This window comes from Lonchura striata, chromosome 2 (genome assembly GCF_050655825.1).
Source record: "Lonchura striata isolate lonStrDom1 chromosome 2, ASM5065582v1, whole genome shotgun sequence".
Classification (NCBI taxonomy): domain Eukaryota; kingdom Metazoa; phylum Chordata; class Aves; order Passeriformes; family Estrildidae; genus Lonchura; species Lonchura striata.
Genome location: NC_140704.1, coordinates 133,703,085 through 133,719,360, shown reverse-complemented (window position 1 = coordinate 133,719,360; position 16,276 = coordinate 133,703,085). Strand labels below are relative to the sequence as shown.

The 16,276-nt window shown below is 45.1% G+C and overlaps 1 protein-coding gene across 3 annotated transcripts in view; it reads left to right on the top strand.

Annotated features, from left to right (window-relative positions):
- The first annotated feature begins 7,535 nt into the window (after nucleotides 1-7,535).
- CCNE2 (cyclin E2) overlaps nucleotides 7,536-16,276 on the top strand; it is a 14,031-nt gene continuing 5,290 nt past the window's right edge. Inside the window, exons 1-7 of one of the 3 annotated variants that reach the window (XM_085572360.1) lie at nucleotides 7,536-7,560; nucleotides 9,220-9,258; nucleotides 9,369-9,477; nucleotides 9,657-9,716; nucleotides 11,627-11,778; nucleotides 13,519-13,654; nucleotides 15,677-15,823. In XM_085572360.1, the coding sequence (XP_085428486.1) occupies nucleotides 9,245-9,258; nucleotides 9,369-9,477; nucleotides 9,657-9,716; nucleotides 11,627-11,778; nucleotides 13,519-13,654; nucleotides 15,677-15,823 (618 nt within the window). In that variant the 5' untranslated portion in view covers nucleotides 7,536-7,560; nucleotides 9,220-9,244. Of the gene's footprint in view, nucleotides 7,561-7,819; nucleotides 7,870-9,219; nucleotides 9,259-9,368; nucleotides 9,478-9,656; nucleotides 9,717-11,626; nucleotides 11,779-13,518; nucleotides 13,655-15,676; nucleotides 15,824-16,276 lie in introns of those variants that run through there. The other 2 variants (XM_077782881.2, XM_021543224.4) reach the window with 2 other exon arrangements.

The following is a 16,276-nucleotide window of genomic DNA, read 5'->3' as shown; positions in this document are numbered from 1 at the left end:
TTGTCAGTCTGTTCTTTAATGTTACAGGTTAGTGAAAATCCAAATGCCTGAACATCCTGTGCAGGTGGCAGGAACAAGTTCTGAGTGTCTCATTGCTTGCTCTAGTACAGCAGTTGCTCTGGGACTTGGTTTGCATTGCTGATCAGGTGATAATATGCATCTGAGCAGCATTGCACATCTCTGCTGCCTTTACTGACCAACATGCAGGAACTCTGTAGGTGAACAGGACAGAGATAAAAAGCACATGAAATGTGCATTGCTGGGGGGGGGGGGGTGGGGGTGGAAATTTTTTCTGTATCTTGGCTGAAGCTCTCATTTCAACTCATGCCCCACTGCCTATAATTTTCCTGCCATGCACCACCATGAAGAAATCTGTATGGAAAGCTGCTGGTACAGATAACCTATGAGGGGGCAGAAACCCTGTGCAGATGCCTAGGGATGGGGTTAGGGAAGGCAAAGCAAAGCCACCTGCAGCTGAACTTGGCAAGGGATGTGGAGGGGACCAGAATCCATGTGACAAAGGATGTGGAGAAGACCAAGATGTTCCATGTCTTCTTTGCCTCGGTGTCTGAAGGGAAGACCACCCTTTGGGACTGCAGGCCCCTGATGCCTGTGTGAAATGCAAAAGCAATGAAGATCAACCCTTGGATGAGAAGTCTCAAGGTAAGAAATTATTAAAGAAATGCACCATACATGGTTTTATGGGATGCAGCCATGACTTGTGAAGGAACTGGCTCAGAAACTCAAGAGCATCCCAGGCTGCATCAGGCAGGTGTTGACAGCAAGGAGTGTTGCATCTCCACCCTGGGCCAGTGAGACACATCTGAATGGCATGTCCAGTGCTGAGCTCCCAGGATGAGAGGGCATGGGCGTACTAGAGGGTATCCAGCAAGAGGCCAGGGTGTAATAGGATTGAAGACTGAAATAACCAGAAGAGGATGAGCACTGGGATTGTTAGGCTGGGAAAGAAAAGACTGGGGGAGCTTGGCAAAGTATATAAACAGCTGAAGGGGGCAATAGAGAGAACAGAGCCAGACTTCTCTCTGGTGGTGCCTAGTGAAAGGATAAAAGTTAGTGTGTGCAAGCTGAAATACAGGAAATCCTTGCATGTAAGTAATGGGCTCAGTGTTCCTCTCCATGTTGTTATTATGGCTTTTTCTGAAACTGTATTAATGAGTGGGGATTTTTGCCTCCAGTCATTGGGGATCCTTGATCTTTGTGGCTTTCCAAAGATCATGGAGATTGGCCTTGAAATGACATCAGCTAGCTCTCTCAGCACATTGGATACAGGCTTCCATGGATTTGTATGGGCCGAGTTGTTACAAGAAGTTCCTGATTTAATTCTCACCCACCAAACAAGCAGGGTGACAAAGTGATCTATTTAACTGACAGCAGTGAAAAGGTATTTGTGCAACAAGGCATCCATCTTCCCAGAGCAAGAAGTGAGTAAAGTCTTTCCCTTTTAAATGTAGATTTTGTCCTGTACATTTATCAAAGCAGCAAGTCTATGCTGAGAGTGGTACAGTATTCTTCAGGAGAAGGTTTGATCAATTATGCTTGTATTATTGTATCTGTACAGATAACGTAACATAGTTAAGCTGACAGTGTTCCTTTTGGGGGTGCTTATTTCAGACCTGATGCAGCTTTTAAAAATTAGCTTGGACAGTCTCCAAAACACCATGAACTAGAGTTTTTTGTAACTTCTCTGTGCTGAAACAAAAATGTTTGTATGAAGGGTTGCATTAATGTAACTATTGGCTAAAGTTCTCACTTTACATTCTAGTTTTCTGTCTCTATAAATCCTTGCATGTCTCTGAAAGAATGCCTTCATTGGTCTTAAATGTCAGAGAGAACCATAATTACTACAGTTTCCTCATCAAGTAATTAAGTATCTGCTTTCTTTGTTTCATTGACTTCTGGTGCATATTTATAGCCACAAAATATTGTGACTGTTATTGAGTGATACTTGCAAGGAAGGTTTGGGCTTTTTGGAACATGTAGGAATGACTCATCAGAAGAACATGCTGATGCTGCTGTGGCACTGTTGTTTCCAAGTTGTACTCATGATATATCAGTCTTAGAGTAAATGAGACTGAACTGAGACCTAATAGGACATTCTGCAGCCAGCTTTTTCTTGATGAAAATACTGTTCTGGAGTTACTGCTGTATAACTAATACTTCAGAAGTGTCTTGACTTGTTCAAAAGTTCTGTGGGCAGACTGATAGCTGAACACTCAAATTCCTTAATAAGGCAATTAATATTGAAATTTCATGAGTAAGCTAGGGAAAAGGAATAATAACAACAAAACAAAAAAAAATTAAACAAACCCCCCCCCCCCAACAAATAGATAAGAGTAACAAAAACCTGGGCTAGTGTTCAGGAGCAGGCTTCAGATCTCAACTTGCAGACATGGACTAGGCCATAGGTCTATACTTTTTCTTCTATAGACTTCAAAATGTTGTGTCCAAGCAAGGTGACTTAGGCAGTATAATAAAAAAATACTATTATGCACAAAAATAAATCTGTCAGAGTGCTAAAAGAATTGTAGATTCCCTGAAATGGGCTGTACAGAGAATCAGCAGCAGAAATGAAAAGTGGAAAAGTGAAGGGAGGCCTCAGGCTTTTGGGATATGTGGTTATCAGCCACGAGCTGTCAATTTTTGCAAGGTAAACAAAGGAGAGGAGATCTTGATCAAGAAAGGGGGGACTGACATAAGCAGAAGTATCCCCTTGTCTACTTCTAGCAGTGAATTTCAGTTCTAGTTCTTCTATCTATGCTGTGAGACTGAGGAACAATTGAAGGGCCAGAGCTAGTGGTCTGAGATACAGGAAGGCCAAGTGCTGGATCCTTCACTCGGATCACAATAACCCCATGCAGTGCTGCAGGCTTGGGGAAGAGTGGCTGGAAAGTGGCCTGTCAGAAAAGGACCTGGGGGTGCAGGTTGACATGTTTGGATGGTTGCAGGCTCTTCAGGAGGGTTAGACATGGCAGAAGAGGTAGGGGTTGACACTGTATCTAATGGAAGGGCTAGAATGTGTGCTGCTCACAGTTGGCAATAGCACAGTTGAGAGATTCTGGATAAGCACCAAGGGGCAAACAAACAATGTAGATATCATTGTGGGAGTCTACTATAGACCTGTCAGGCAGGACAATGACATTAGCAAATTAATCTTTGAAGAACTAAAGGACACTTCCAAATCAACTGCTCTCGTCCTTATGGGGAAGTTCGACCTGCCAGAAATTAACTGGGAGCGTCACACCGCTGGTACAACCTGGGCCATAAAATTCCTAAGAGACCTGGACAACAATTTTATGGAACAGGTGCTGAGTGAGCTGACTCAGAAAGGTGCCCTCCTTGATCTGCTCCTTGTCAACAGAGTGGATCTTGTGGGCAATGTGGTGACTGGTGCCATCTTGGCCACAGCAACACAAAGTGATTGAGTTTAAAATCCTTGTTGACAGGAGGAAAAGTGCAGGAAAACCTCAACTCTGGACATGAGGAGAGCAGGCTTCAGGCTGCTCAGAGAACTAGTAAGAAAAGTCCTTTGGGAAATGTTTCAGTAGTGTTGGGGTCTATCAGTGCCGGTCACTCTTTAAACATCACCTCCTAAGGGCACAGGAGCAGCAATTCCCCAGTGTCAGAAGTCAAGCAGAAGGCTGGCTTGGCTGAACAGGGATCTTCTTTTGGGTCTATGACAAAAAAGGAAGGGGTATGCCCAGTGGAAGCAAGGTCAGGTGAACTGGAGGAATACAGAGATGCAGTTTGCCACTATGGGGAGGAAATTCATGCAGCTAAAGATCACTTGGATTTGAAGCTGGCCAGAGATGTGGGAGACAATAAAAAGTTTTTTCAAATGCATTAATGACAAAAGGCAGTATAGAAATAACATCAGACTGTTACAGGATGAGGATGGGCACCTCACAAACAGGGACACGGACAAGGCAGAGGCATTTAATGCATTCTTTACCTCTGTCTTCAACACAGATGATGGACCAAGGGGAGCTCAGTGCTCTGAGCTGGAGGACCATGGCTGTGAGAATGATCAAATCCCAGCTGACCCTGAACTTGTACTGTCCCAGCTGGATCCCTAGAAATCTATAGGACCTGATGGGATTCATGCAAGAATCCTCAAAGAATGAGCTGATGTCCTTGCAAAATTTCTCTTGATGATTTTTGAACTGGGAATTGCCTATGATGTACTAACAGACTTCCAACAAATATTTTTTCCAAATTAAATAGCAACCATAATAGAAAATAAGAGGTTTTTAAACCTCAGGGTTTCAAGCTGTCTCAGGCTTCTCAACATAAAAAGAAAAAAAAAAAAAAAAAAAACAAAAAAAAAAAAAACCACCTTTATGGAAGGGATGCAACTTCCTGCTAAACTATTTCTTTTTAGGAGGTATAAAGCTTTCAAGGTGCTTTGTTTAGGCTGTAGCTGGAGCCATAAACAACTTTAAAACGCCTCTTAAAATATAGTGAAGTTCATCCACAGAAGAGCAGGCCCTTAACTACCTCACAGAACAGCTTTGACAAAATGGCTGTGACTGACAGCACAAGCATAACAATATACTTACTGCAAGGTAGGAGGAATATGGGACATGATATTCCATATTATTTTTGTCCCCAGATCACAGTGGAGCTGTGTGCAAATGTTCTAATGAAATCCTGCTTCTTTCCTTGGGAACAACTAAATGGATTCAGAAACTCCCTGGCAGAAGAACAGTATTGAGCGCACCGTATCTGGATTGATCCTCATACCTTAGATCTGTGCAATTTAGATCCTTTGTAGATCCCAGGGTCCTTCAAATTGATCCATAAAAGGATAACCAAGGGAAAAAACCTCAGGTGTGTAAACTTGTAAGGAAGGCCTTAACACCTTCTCAGGAATATATCTACAAATGGTAATTGGGAGAAAAAAAAAAAAAAACCAAACAAAAAAAGCCACCACTAGATCTCTAAAAGGACTTGCCAGATCCTAACACAAACATTTCTCAGCTTAAAAAAAGAATCTTATTTTACATTCATCCTCTCTAAGGAGGCATCCACACAGCAAATGAGGATGTACTATGTGTCAATCCTCCTGGAAATGTCTCAGTGTGGACTAACCCACTTCAGCTTCATTGCCACATCAAAAGGTCTGTGTATTAGCTTGCATTAAAATCGTAATTTCATTGTCTGCTGCAGGATTTGGTTGCACATTAGCTTCTGGGGTTTTGGTTTGATTGGTTGTTTGTTCTGTGGCATTTTTTTTACTGATGAAAATTTATGGGAAAAATTGCTGGCAGGATGAGGAATGCTTATGGGATCTGGTGCATTTTCCACTACTGAATCAAAACCAGGTGACCTGCAGCAGCATGCATCAAAAAGTCTAGAAAAATAAGCAGCATAATCATTACAGTCTTTGTGCTGAGACCTACTCATGGCCAACCTGACCCATTCAAATTTTAGCTGCCATTCCCTTTACAGTATGCTTTTTTCATAATGTGCCATGGAATTTATTCTTGATGTACCAAACCCACTTTTCTGTCGTCAGGTATCTCTGAAGGGTAGAGTTTTTTAGGAAAAATGATAATTTATCTCTTTTCTCTTGCTAGCTCAAGTTTCAGTTGGTTTTTAAAAAATTATCTATAGTAGTATTTTAACTTCAGCAAGTCAGCTAAAGGCAGGAGGTCAGGTCAAGTTTGCCCAAATTCAGGGACCACCTTTTCTCTGTAGTCAGTAGAGTAGGAAATAAACTTCCAGACCAGATGCATCTTACTGGTGGATTTCAGTGGAAGTCAACTAAAAGAGAAACCTGCATGTCTACCGCGGGCATCCTGAACTATGATATGGGTTAGATTTCTTGCAATGAGTTGATGCAATATATTCAGTTGACAAAAGATTGTTTAAATGACAGTGAATTTTGGGTTTTTTTTTTTTTGCATCCCTTTTGAGCCACAACTAGCAGATTTTCTTCATGACAATATCTAGAACAGACATTTTGCAGAGCTGAGGTGGCTGGCTGGCTGCAATGTTCATCTTGTATATGCCAGTGCTTTACTTGAAGTTTGCAGGAATTGTTGGCCCCACTTCATCAGCTGCTGTAAGGACACACAGCTGAGACATGGCCCTTTTGGGACTCAGGACCTGTTAAACTGCTGTCAGTGACGTTACTATGACATCTCTGTTTTGGTGGGCTGCACTGCTTTTTCTCTTGCCCTTTAAAATGGAAAAGCTACCAGAGGCTAAGCACCTGATTATTTTGTTTAATTATTATAATACATACTTGGAGGCAAAACCTATACTTACTCTTTAATAATGTTACACTTGGGAAAAGAAAAATAATAAGAAAAATATATGGATTTACTTGAAGGCAGTTGTGGCTTCTGTTTGTGCTGTTTTTCAGTACATGTGCTCAGCACTGCGAGAAAGTGCCAGTTGTTTCTTATCAGCTAAACGGCTGTGGGTGCTCTGCATTAGGTGTTTTAAAGAAAGATGTCTGCTTACAGCATTGCTAGGTATGTGGTGCTGTGGGGTTTGGTTGCTTTTGGGATAGTGTTGATTTTTGGGGTGTTGTTTTGGAATATGTAATGAGAAAACTCCATGCAACCACTGAGCGATCTTAACAGGAGGTGTGCTGGCACTGAGGGTAAGCTTCAGCATCATCTGCTGGAGAAGGGGATTGCGGGGTGGGTGCTCCTGCAGTGGGCCCGGCTGCCCTTGGACACGGTGGGACCCTGCGGGGCAGTGGCGGGCCTGGCTGGAAGGCGTGGAAAACTGCTCTGTAGGGCACAGAGCTTGTCCACAGCATGTCATGGAGGCTGTGCTCGGGGGAAGCCTGTCTTCAGCTGGCACAGAATCACTGAAACAATTAGGTTGGAAAAGACCTCTGGGATCATCAGGTCCTACCTCTGAACGAACACCACCATGTCAACCAGACCGTGACACTAAGTGCCACAGCCAGTCTTTCCTTAAACACCTCCAGGGATGGTGACTCCACCACCTCCCTGGGCAGCCCGTTCCAATGCTTAATCACCTTTTCTGAGAAGAAATTCTCTGTAATGTCCAACCTCAACCTCCACTGGTACAGCCTAAGACTCTGTCCTCTTGTCCTGTCCCTCGTTACCCGGGAGAAGGTGATGACCCCTGCCCGGTACCACCTCCTTTCAGGTGGTTGTAGAGAGCGGCAAGGCCATTGCTGCGCCTCCTCTCCGGCCCGCTGTCGTGCCGCGGGGTGTGTGACAGCCTGCGGCTGCACGGTGCGGGGTGTGGGCGCGGTGTCAGCGGGCAGCGCGGGGCCCGGCGGGCCGGGGCCGCGGCGCGCTGACAGCCGCGGCGGGCGGGGCGGTGCCGTGTTTACATCCCGGGCCGCCGCACGCTGCCGCGGCTCCGCGCGCTCCCATTGGCGGCTCCGCCGGCGGCCCCGCCCCGGGGCGGGCGGGCTGAGCCCCGCTGGGCGCGCGGGGCCGCCGGCGGAGCCGCCGCTGTCTCGGCGGGGCCCGGGGCCCGATGGAGCGGACCGGAGCGGGGTGATGGTGCCGGGGATGCCCCCCGCCAGCGGGGCCGGGCGGCGGAAAGGTGCCGAGGCAGCGGGCGGCGGCAGCGATGGCAGCGCTCCTCCCGGCGCTGCCTGCTGCTCTGCCGGCGGAGCCGGGGCGGCCAGGCCGGGACGCGGGGTGTTCCGGGGGCGCGGGGGTCGGCGCGGCCCCGCGGCACGGCGGCGGCGCTGGGGCGAGCGGGGCGCGGGCGGCGGACGGGCGGGGAGCCGCCTGCCGCCCTCGCACATGCGCAGCGCGGGCCCGGCGCGCTATATAGCGGGTTGGCGCCGGCGCCAGCTGAGAAGCGCGGCTCGAGCGGCAGCGGTGGAGGTGCGCGGAGGAGCCGCCGGTGAGCGCGGGGGTTGGCTGGGCGATAATGGTGATAATAGTAATAATAATGATGTTAATGATGGCATCAGTGATGCTGGTAGCGATGGTTAGGGTGGCGGTGTTGAGGGTGGCTGTGATGATAGCAGCGGTGCTGGCGGTACCGGCAGACGCGGTGCCGGTGGTCGGGGGGGCGTGAAGAGGAGACTGGGAGCGGTGAGGCGGGCTGCCCGCCCGCCCCGGCACCGTTTTGGAGGGAGAGTGGCCGAGAGCCTGGGGGGAGACGTCGCCGGGGGCGGCCCATCCGCAGGGAGCGGAGAGTAGCGATGGCCCGGACGGGCATCCCCGGAGGGAGCGGTGCGGTGGGCCGGGGTGCCGGCGGCATCCCGCCATCGGCTGCCCGCCGCCCCACGGCGGAGAGCCCCGCGGGAGGCGGGCTGCTCGGTTTTGGAGGGAGCCCGGCGCGCTGGGGGCGGGGATGCCGGCAGAGCGGCTTGGCGGGCTGACCCCGGCCGCCCGCCTGCGCCGGGACCCGGCTCCCCGCCCTGGCCCGTGGAGCGGGTGCCCGTGGGGACATCCCCTCGCGGCCCCAGTGCCCGCGCTGGGGGTCCCGCTGAGGCGTGTCCCGGCGGGGGGTGGGTGTTCCCGCGTGCGAGGCGCCGTCTCGGCAGCCCCTTCCTTCCCCCTCAGGTTTTGGAGGGAGCCGCGCTCTCAGCCAGGCGGGAGCGCGGGGGGGCGGGGCGGCGGTGCTGCCCCTCCCGCGTCCCCTCAGCACCCTGGGGAGCGGGTGGGTGTCACATCGGCCCTTCGGGACGGGAGGGCGGCGCCGGCGGTGCCCCCAGCGCAGCCGGACCCCGGCGCAGGCCGCCGCCGCCTCCCGCTCGCTGGAAATTGGCGCGGAACCGGCGCGGCGGGAGCGCGGGCGGCGGCGCCCGGCCCATCGCGGCCCGGCCGTCCCGGCAGGTGTGGGGGCATCGCCCCTGAGGAGCGGCAGCGTCAAAACCTCGTCTCTGGGGGTGCCTGGAATGGAGGGTGTGGGGGCACTAGAGGGGTCACAGCCCCAAGGACTCCCCACATCCTCTTGTATGGGAAATGTCCCTTTACAACTTCCCTGCCCCCACACCCAGGAAGCCAGCGCTAAGCTGCTGGCATACCTAGGCACCCTGCAGCAGGACATGGAGCTGCGTGTGCTTATGTACCATAGTCATGCTCTGCTTGGGCATTCCTCAGGCCAGTGGAATACTTGTGCCCTTCTATTTGAGCTGTGTGAACCATGCTGCTCTTTGTGATAAGTTCATGCCACAAAGTAGGGAACTTGGTTCTAATGTTGTGAGGATGTGCTAACTGAGCTTATTCTATTACTTTGATCCAGGCAGAGATCTTATAGCCCAAAGAAGATGTCAAGGCGCAGGTAAGCTGTTATCACTGCACTAAGAGTATCTTACTAACAACTGCTTGTACTAATCCAACAACTGCTGCTCTCTGCATGTCTAATGTCTTTTTACTCTTTGCTCTTTACAGTAGCCGTTTGCAAGCCAAACAGCAGCAGCCACTATCCTGTCCAGAAGAGGCTCCACAAGAACTGCAAGCACTAGATTATCTCCAGACCAGAAAAAGGAGAACAGCAGAGGTGAGCAATTTGAGCAGCTTGGAAAGCTGGATGATACTGAAAGCTCTTCAGTGTGTTTAGATGGGACAGTCTTTACTTTGCGAAGTTACAAAGTGGTGGAGGGGTAGCAAGAGTTTGCCTGAGCTTTAGGAAGATGTGCTGGTCACTGTTAGTGTATTGATGTGTGTCTCTCTTTTCAGCAGGAGATTAAGAAAAGAGAAGATGGGAAAATTGCTAAAAAACATCAATATGAAATTAAGGTAATTCAGTCCTGAATACCATTTCAAACTAGGTAAGGGAGTCTGTCTTGGTTTATGTTGGTGGGTGTGAAATCATGCATTCCACACCAGGAAGTATTGAACAGGAGAAGTTTGTATTTTTAGATATTAGAAACTATGGGAGCTCAGCACCTTTTTATCAGTTTTTACACGTGACTTGGTTGCACATAAAAGATCCTTCAATGTAAAAGCCACTGCAGAGTAAGATTAGGTGAAAAAAAGAGAATAACCCCAGATGTTTCAGAACAATTCCACATACAGAGCAGGTAAGGCCTAGAGGCAAGTCTAAACAAGATCACTGCACTTGTTTTAACTTTAGGTGTGGTTTCATGGCCATTTAGTTAAGATTCATAACCATGCAGGCCATCTTTACTTTCATTTAACAGTTCTTTTGATTATTAAATCAGTTTAGGAATGTGTTTTTACTAACAGGAATTTCTTAAAACTGACAGGCCTTTTGGGTTTCTATTGTAAAGCAGATTAGTAAAATATTATAACTTTCTCTTGCAAACAGTATTGTTTGTAAAGTAAATGAGACTAATAGCTATGGTGAAGCAAAACTCTTCTGTGAAGTTCTCTCTGTAAATCTTGAGTAGGAAAAAATGCTTCATCAGTACATCAGCTGTACCTGGGGTGAAACTTAACTGTTAAGTATTACAACTTACCTTTGCTGAAAGGGGGAAATCCTGCTTCCCTGTCTCTTCTTCCTTGATAGCTGGCCATGAACTCCATCCCATGCCTTGCTCCATTCTTTGAATAAAGCAGTAGGCAGGTTAATCTTGCTAATTTGGCATTAGAAAACAAGTTAAAGTTCTGCCAGGTTAGTAAATTAAATCAACCCAGCAGAGGGTCTGACAAGCATTGTGGTGGAAGTTGGCAGTGAGTATCACAGGAGAGAAGGAGGAGTAGGACCTCCCTTTTCTCTTGGTTGCGTGCATTAAGGTCAGTTCTGCTGGAGTATGTAACTTCACTCTTGGGGTACTTCAGTTTGACTATAAATAAGTTTAGATATATTAAGGAATCCTGTGTAGCATACCTTGTGCGTCAGCTGTATAGGAAAAGCTTCTGTGTTCAGGGACAGGTGTTGCCACTCTTTGTGAATGGGATTCCCTCTCAACTCCACAGGGACTAATTGAACTTCTGTGACACCATTCTGAAGGCTGTCAGCCATTACAGCATTGCATGTGTTCCAGGGATTTGATACCTCCTTATTGGTTACATACAACCAAATAATTAGTAAAACAAGTTACAGTTAACTAAAGTAATCTAGATCTCCTTCTCTAAGGCTTTCTGCAGGAATACCTTTGCAGTCTTCTCATTTTGAGTCATTGCATCCCATATTTGGCATTGGCAAGCTGAGAGAGAGTTCACAGCTGCTGCTTGCTCAGTGGGTATCTAGCTCTGGAGCTGAGATGGGTGGCTCCTCTCTGGAGCACTAAACTGGAAGATAACAAGTTGCTGAATTTCCACTGAGAGACAGTAAAACCTCCACCCCCTCCTTTCTCTTCCCTCTGAATAGATAAGTAGATAGGACTAGCAAGCTAATGTCCTGTGTTTTAGTAGCACTTAATATCTTTGCCTTTTGTACTGTAACTGAGCTTTTCAAGCAATGGATAGGCTACTTGTGGGTTCATAAACTAAAGGTGGTCATCTTCCTCAAAGCTGAGTTCCCAAATGCATCCAGTTTATTTATATGTGTTCCATCTCGACTATGGAAGGTTTAGTTGGCATTTAATTTTCTTCTTTCTTGGTTTCAATACTTGAATCAATGCTGAGATCTAGAAAGACTAAGGTACATTACGTATATTGTTGCTGTTACTGTAATCTACTCCTTGCTTTTCTTGCTCTCCTAGTAAACTCAGCATTTAAAAGATACCTTGTTTATTTTGCAGAGTTGTTGGCCCCCCACGATAACAGGCGGCATCTCACCTTGCATAATTATTGAAACACCTCACAAAGAATCAGTAACCACTGACTTCTCAAGATTCAAAAAATATAGATTCAGGAACCTCTTCATAAATTCATCACCTTTGCCAGAACTCAAGTAAGTTTAACAGATGCAGTAATTATTAATGTCTGAACTACTCTAATAAAATCTGTTGTATGTGCTTATATAATACATACCTCTACTTGTCTCCTCATCTCACAAAAGACAGGAATTCTTGGGTTTGGTTGTTTGAATATTTTTTCCCCTGGTCTTATAAACACACCAGACAGATAGTTTTCATGTTTCAGAACTGTCCTTTTATAACTGGACACTCTAAGGGTTAAGAGGCACATAATAGTTAAACTAAAACTTCTTTCAGTGCTATTGGAACTGTGGCCAAAAAATATTTAACAAAATTTTCTTGAAGAACTTAAAATGTTCAAATAAACTTATGGTAATATCAATGTGTAGGTAGCTTGCCAATGTAATGCAATGTGATTGGTGCAGTCATAGTTTCTCAGTTGCCCTTCTGTAGAGAGAAAGCTTAGCTGACTAAATTGTAGTTTTCAATTTCGGAATTTCTTAGACATTAGGCTGTGTTAGACAAGTACCAGTTGTTGTTTGTATCAGCCTGGGGTTTAATGCAAGAGGTGGTAAATTTACTGCAATGTATTAAGGAAAACTTCTCCCAAGGTAAATGAGAAGCAGAACAGGTAGCATTACTTTAAGCAAACCTTTCTAGATATACCTTGATGGTTTTTTTGTGCTGGCCCAAATTGGATCGGAACTTCAAGATGCTGCCAGGTGATGCTTTACCTCAAAGACCTGTTCAGATACAGAGTTCCCTGCAAGGGGCTTAATCCTGTTGTTGACAGGCATCTGGCAAAGCTGAACTCCATCCTTTCTGATTAGCTGAATAAGAGGATAATTTACTTCTCCTGCCTTCTCCATCATTCCCTAACTGCTGTAAGAAGATCATAATTAATTTCTCAATGCCTGCCTGCTTAAATGAAGAGAGTGTATTAAACAAGCAAATATCTCCCCAGCTTCTAACTTATGAGAACAACAGAATGAAACTGAGCTGGGTTAAAATTTGTAGCCAATACTAGTGATCAGCTCTGTCTCTCTGCGTCTGCTTGGGGAAAGGTAAATACATAACTCCAGAAATTTCAGTAGGAAATCATAATTTCATTGGTTAACATGCTTTTCCTCTTAGTACCTACCTGCAAGATAAAAAGTGCATCTAAGAAAAAGCCCATATGGATTGATAATAACAATTACAAATAAAGCTATATTGATGATATAGGCATTATCTTCCCAAACAGACTGGAGCACTAATAAATTACAAGTTAGCAATAAAGAAGAACACATTTTTTTCTCTAAATGGCTTGCTTCTGAGCCTTGAAGTAAGCTAGGAAATAAAGGGATGGATGAGTGACTTTTAAATGCTATCTCCAGTTTTTCTCAAGTTAAACTGGACAAGTTATGTATGCTTTGTGTTTCCTGTGGAGGAGTATATTGTCCTCTTTAAGGGGAAAAGTTTGGTTTTATCTTGCTCTCTGAACAGCCACCAAACTAGGCAAAATAGGGACCTCTAGTTGCATGTGCAGCTTTGAGAGGCACGTGTTCAGTTTTACTGCCTGTTCTGTAGAACTGGACTTGTTGGTGATCTTGGCAAGCTGCTGTTGTGGTGATGTAAAATGTTTCAAATATTCCTGCAGTTTTCTGATTACCATAAGGATCTTCTAGTATGTGGAATTTTTCTTTTTGGATGTCTGTAAATTATAAATAATGTGGGTTTTTAAAAAATGAGTTGTGTATATACTTATTAATGCTTTGTGTAACTTTATTCTATAGCTGGGGAAATTCCGAAGATGTCTGGCTCAACATCCTAACGAAGGAGAACAGATACACTCACTGCAAACACTTCACATCACTACATCCTAGTTTGCAGCCTCACATGAGAGCGATACTGCTGGACTGGCTCTTAGAGGTGTGTACCTTTAGTTACTTTGCCGTGTGTTATGCCTGTGAAGTAGGCAGGTAAAAGCACAGCTTTTACATAAAGATCTAATAGTAATGTGCACAGTTATAAAAAGTGGCAAGACTATTTTGCAAAGTGACTGCTTTTGATCCTCTTGGTGAGCTACATCAGGGCCCTTGCAGGCAGGAGGCACTGAACTTTACCCCCAGGACAGGAAGCAGTAGTGTTTAATTTTTGTTCATGGCACCCTACATCCTGCAAGGGAGAGAAATCTGGTTTTGAGACACTTGTATTGAAATTATGGATCTCTAACTTATGGGATAGACTGTACCTAAGCCATGAGAGAACTGCATCTGTTGGGGATTTATGACCCTGACTATGTCAGGAGCTCTTGAGTGTTGGCCCATGATGCTATTTTCTGATTTCATTGCGAGTTTTCAATTTTATCATAGGAAGGAGAGCAGACTATATCAATGGCTGACAGGTAAAGCTTCTTGATACAGACAGCTTCTTATGTGAAAAGGTTACAAATAAATCATATTAGCAATGGATTTCAAGAAAAATTAAAAATTTTTAATACATTCTGAATAAAAAAACCTATTCTAATTATGTGCTTCACTAGTTCCTCTAATGTGGAATTTACATGTTACCATTAAATTAATTTGTTGCTTTTTTTAAAATCTTGAATTAGGAAATCATCCAACTTCCAAACAAAAATATCAACAAGGGCATTGCTTTTGTCCAGCTCAGTGGTTCTATATGCTACAGTAAATTTAAATCCTAGCAGCTTTTAGACCTCTTCAGTAGTTCCTAACAGTCTTCTGTAACATAACAGATACTGCTTAACATAACCAAGTGTTATTGTGTTTGGGAAATACACTTCCTTAGAAACTCTGCTATATATTTATGGGTGGGCCTGACCTATACAGTTTTAGTTCTGAATCTTCTTTGGAGCAGTTGTTAATAGTATCAGAATAACACATCAATTATCAAGAAAATATATCAGGTTTAAAAGAGTGGGGCTGTGCTATTTGTGCCAATCAGTTGCATTTTTGATGGTCAGGAAGGGCTTTAATTTGCAAATGAGCTCCCAGCCTTATCTTGGAAAATAGCTTGTAGTAGTGAGATTATATTCTGACTTTGTATCCAAGTAAAACAATTAAGCATCTGGTATTTATTTCTTGTATAGTCTTTTCTGTTCTTGTTCTTTACTGCATGTAGATTGTAAGTAATTAATAGATAGCTAACTGCTTTCTAGTTGTGAAAGGGGTATGGAGTTGCAGATGAACTGGATATGTGGTAGCCCCTCCCAAATGAATTAGAGGTTAGATGAAAAAGTAGGGCTTTCCCTAAGATCTCCAGGTCTGGGCACTCTCCTTTCTTTTTTTGTTAAACTGGCATTTGAAACACTTCGATACAATGCGAGTATTAAAAGTTCTCCCTGCCAGGGAAACCAGCAATGGGATGGAGCAGATGGCAGCTCCTGCAGTTTTGTTCCTGCTTAGTGAGGCTGTTGGTGTGCCCGAGGGGCTGCAGGCAGTGCTCCTGGCCTGCCAGCAGAGCCCACTCGAGCAGGAGCTCCCAGGCTTCTTTGCTGTAGAGCCAAAGATTTTGATTTTTTAGCGGCTCTGCCCTGGGACAGACCTATTGGCATTCATTGAGGATTTGACTTCAGCTTGAAGCTTGAGAGTTGTTTTAAGGTTATTAGTGTATGTATGTGTAGGTGTTGCTGTTTTGTTGGGATTTTTTCCTCAACAGGCTTTCTTCTTTCAGTGGAAAAATGGTTGCTATTTATTTTGGAAAAAATATTTCTTGAAAGTCTGTTAGTATATCATATGCAATTCATGTTTAGGTGGGATCATGGGAAATACCTTTTTCAATCCCATGCTAACCACTGCATCATACCATAGCTTGGTATGTGAAGCTTTGTGTGTGCAAAAGATGAACCTGCATTTTGCCGTTAAAACTTGAATACTGTGTGTATGTAGAGTTTTATAACAGAAACCTTCTGTGGTTTTTCCCCTGTTGTAGGTGTGTGAGGTGTATGCACTCCACCGGGAAACCTTCTACCTAGCTCAAGACTTCTTTGATAGATTCATGTTGACACAAAAGAACATTAACAAGAGCATGCTTCAGCTCATAGGAATTACCTCATTATTTATTGCCTCCAAACTTGAGGTAAGAAACTCTGTTACAGGGAGGAGGATATAAAATTTGGAGTACCTAAAAAGACAGTGATAATTATTTCATGTTTGAATCTTTTGAACTTGGGGGTGTATGTACAACACAAAAGGTCAGAAGGGGAAATATTTTTCTCCTTCAGTTGTGCATTTGTCAGTCTCTTGGAGAGTAGTTTTTGTCCTCCCTTTCTCCAGCAGCAGGGAAGGAGACCACATAAACTTAAAAGGCATGCAAATGTGCTAGAAGTAGTTTTGTTTTGTCTTGTCTTTTTCCAAATATACAACAGTTGGCAAGCAATCTCAGGAATGGGTGTGGAACTTGAACAAAACCAAGCCTAAGACTCAAACTGCCTGTACATCAGGCTGATATCTTTACAGTATCCTCCATTTAGTGGAGTGCAAGTCTTAAGTGCAGCGATGGTGATACCTTACATTCTGTGCTGCGTCCATG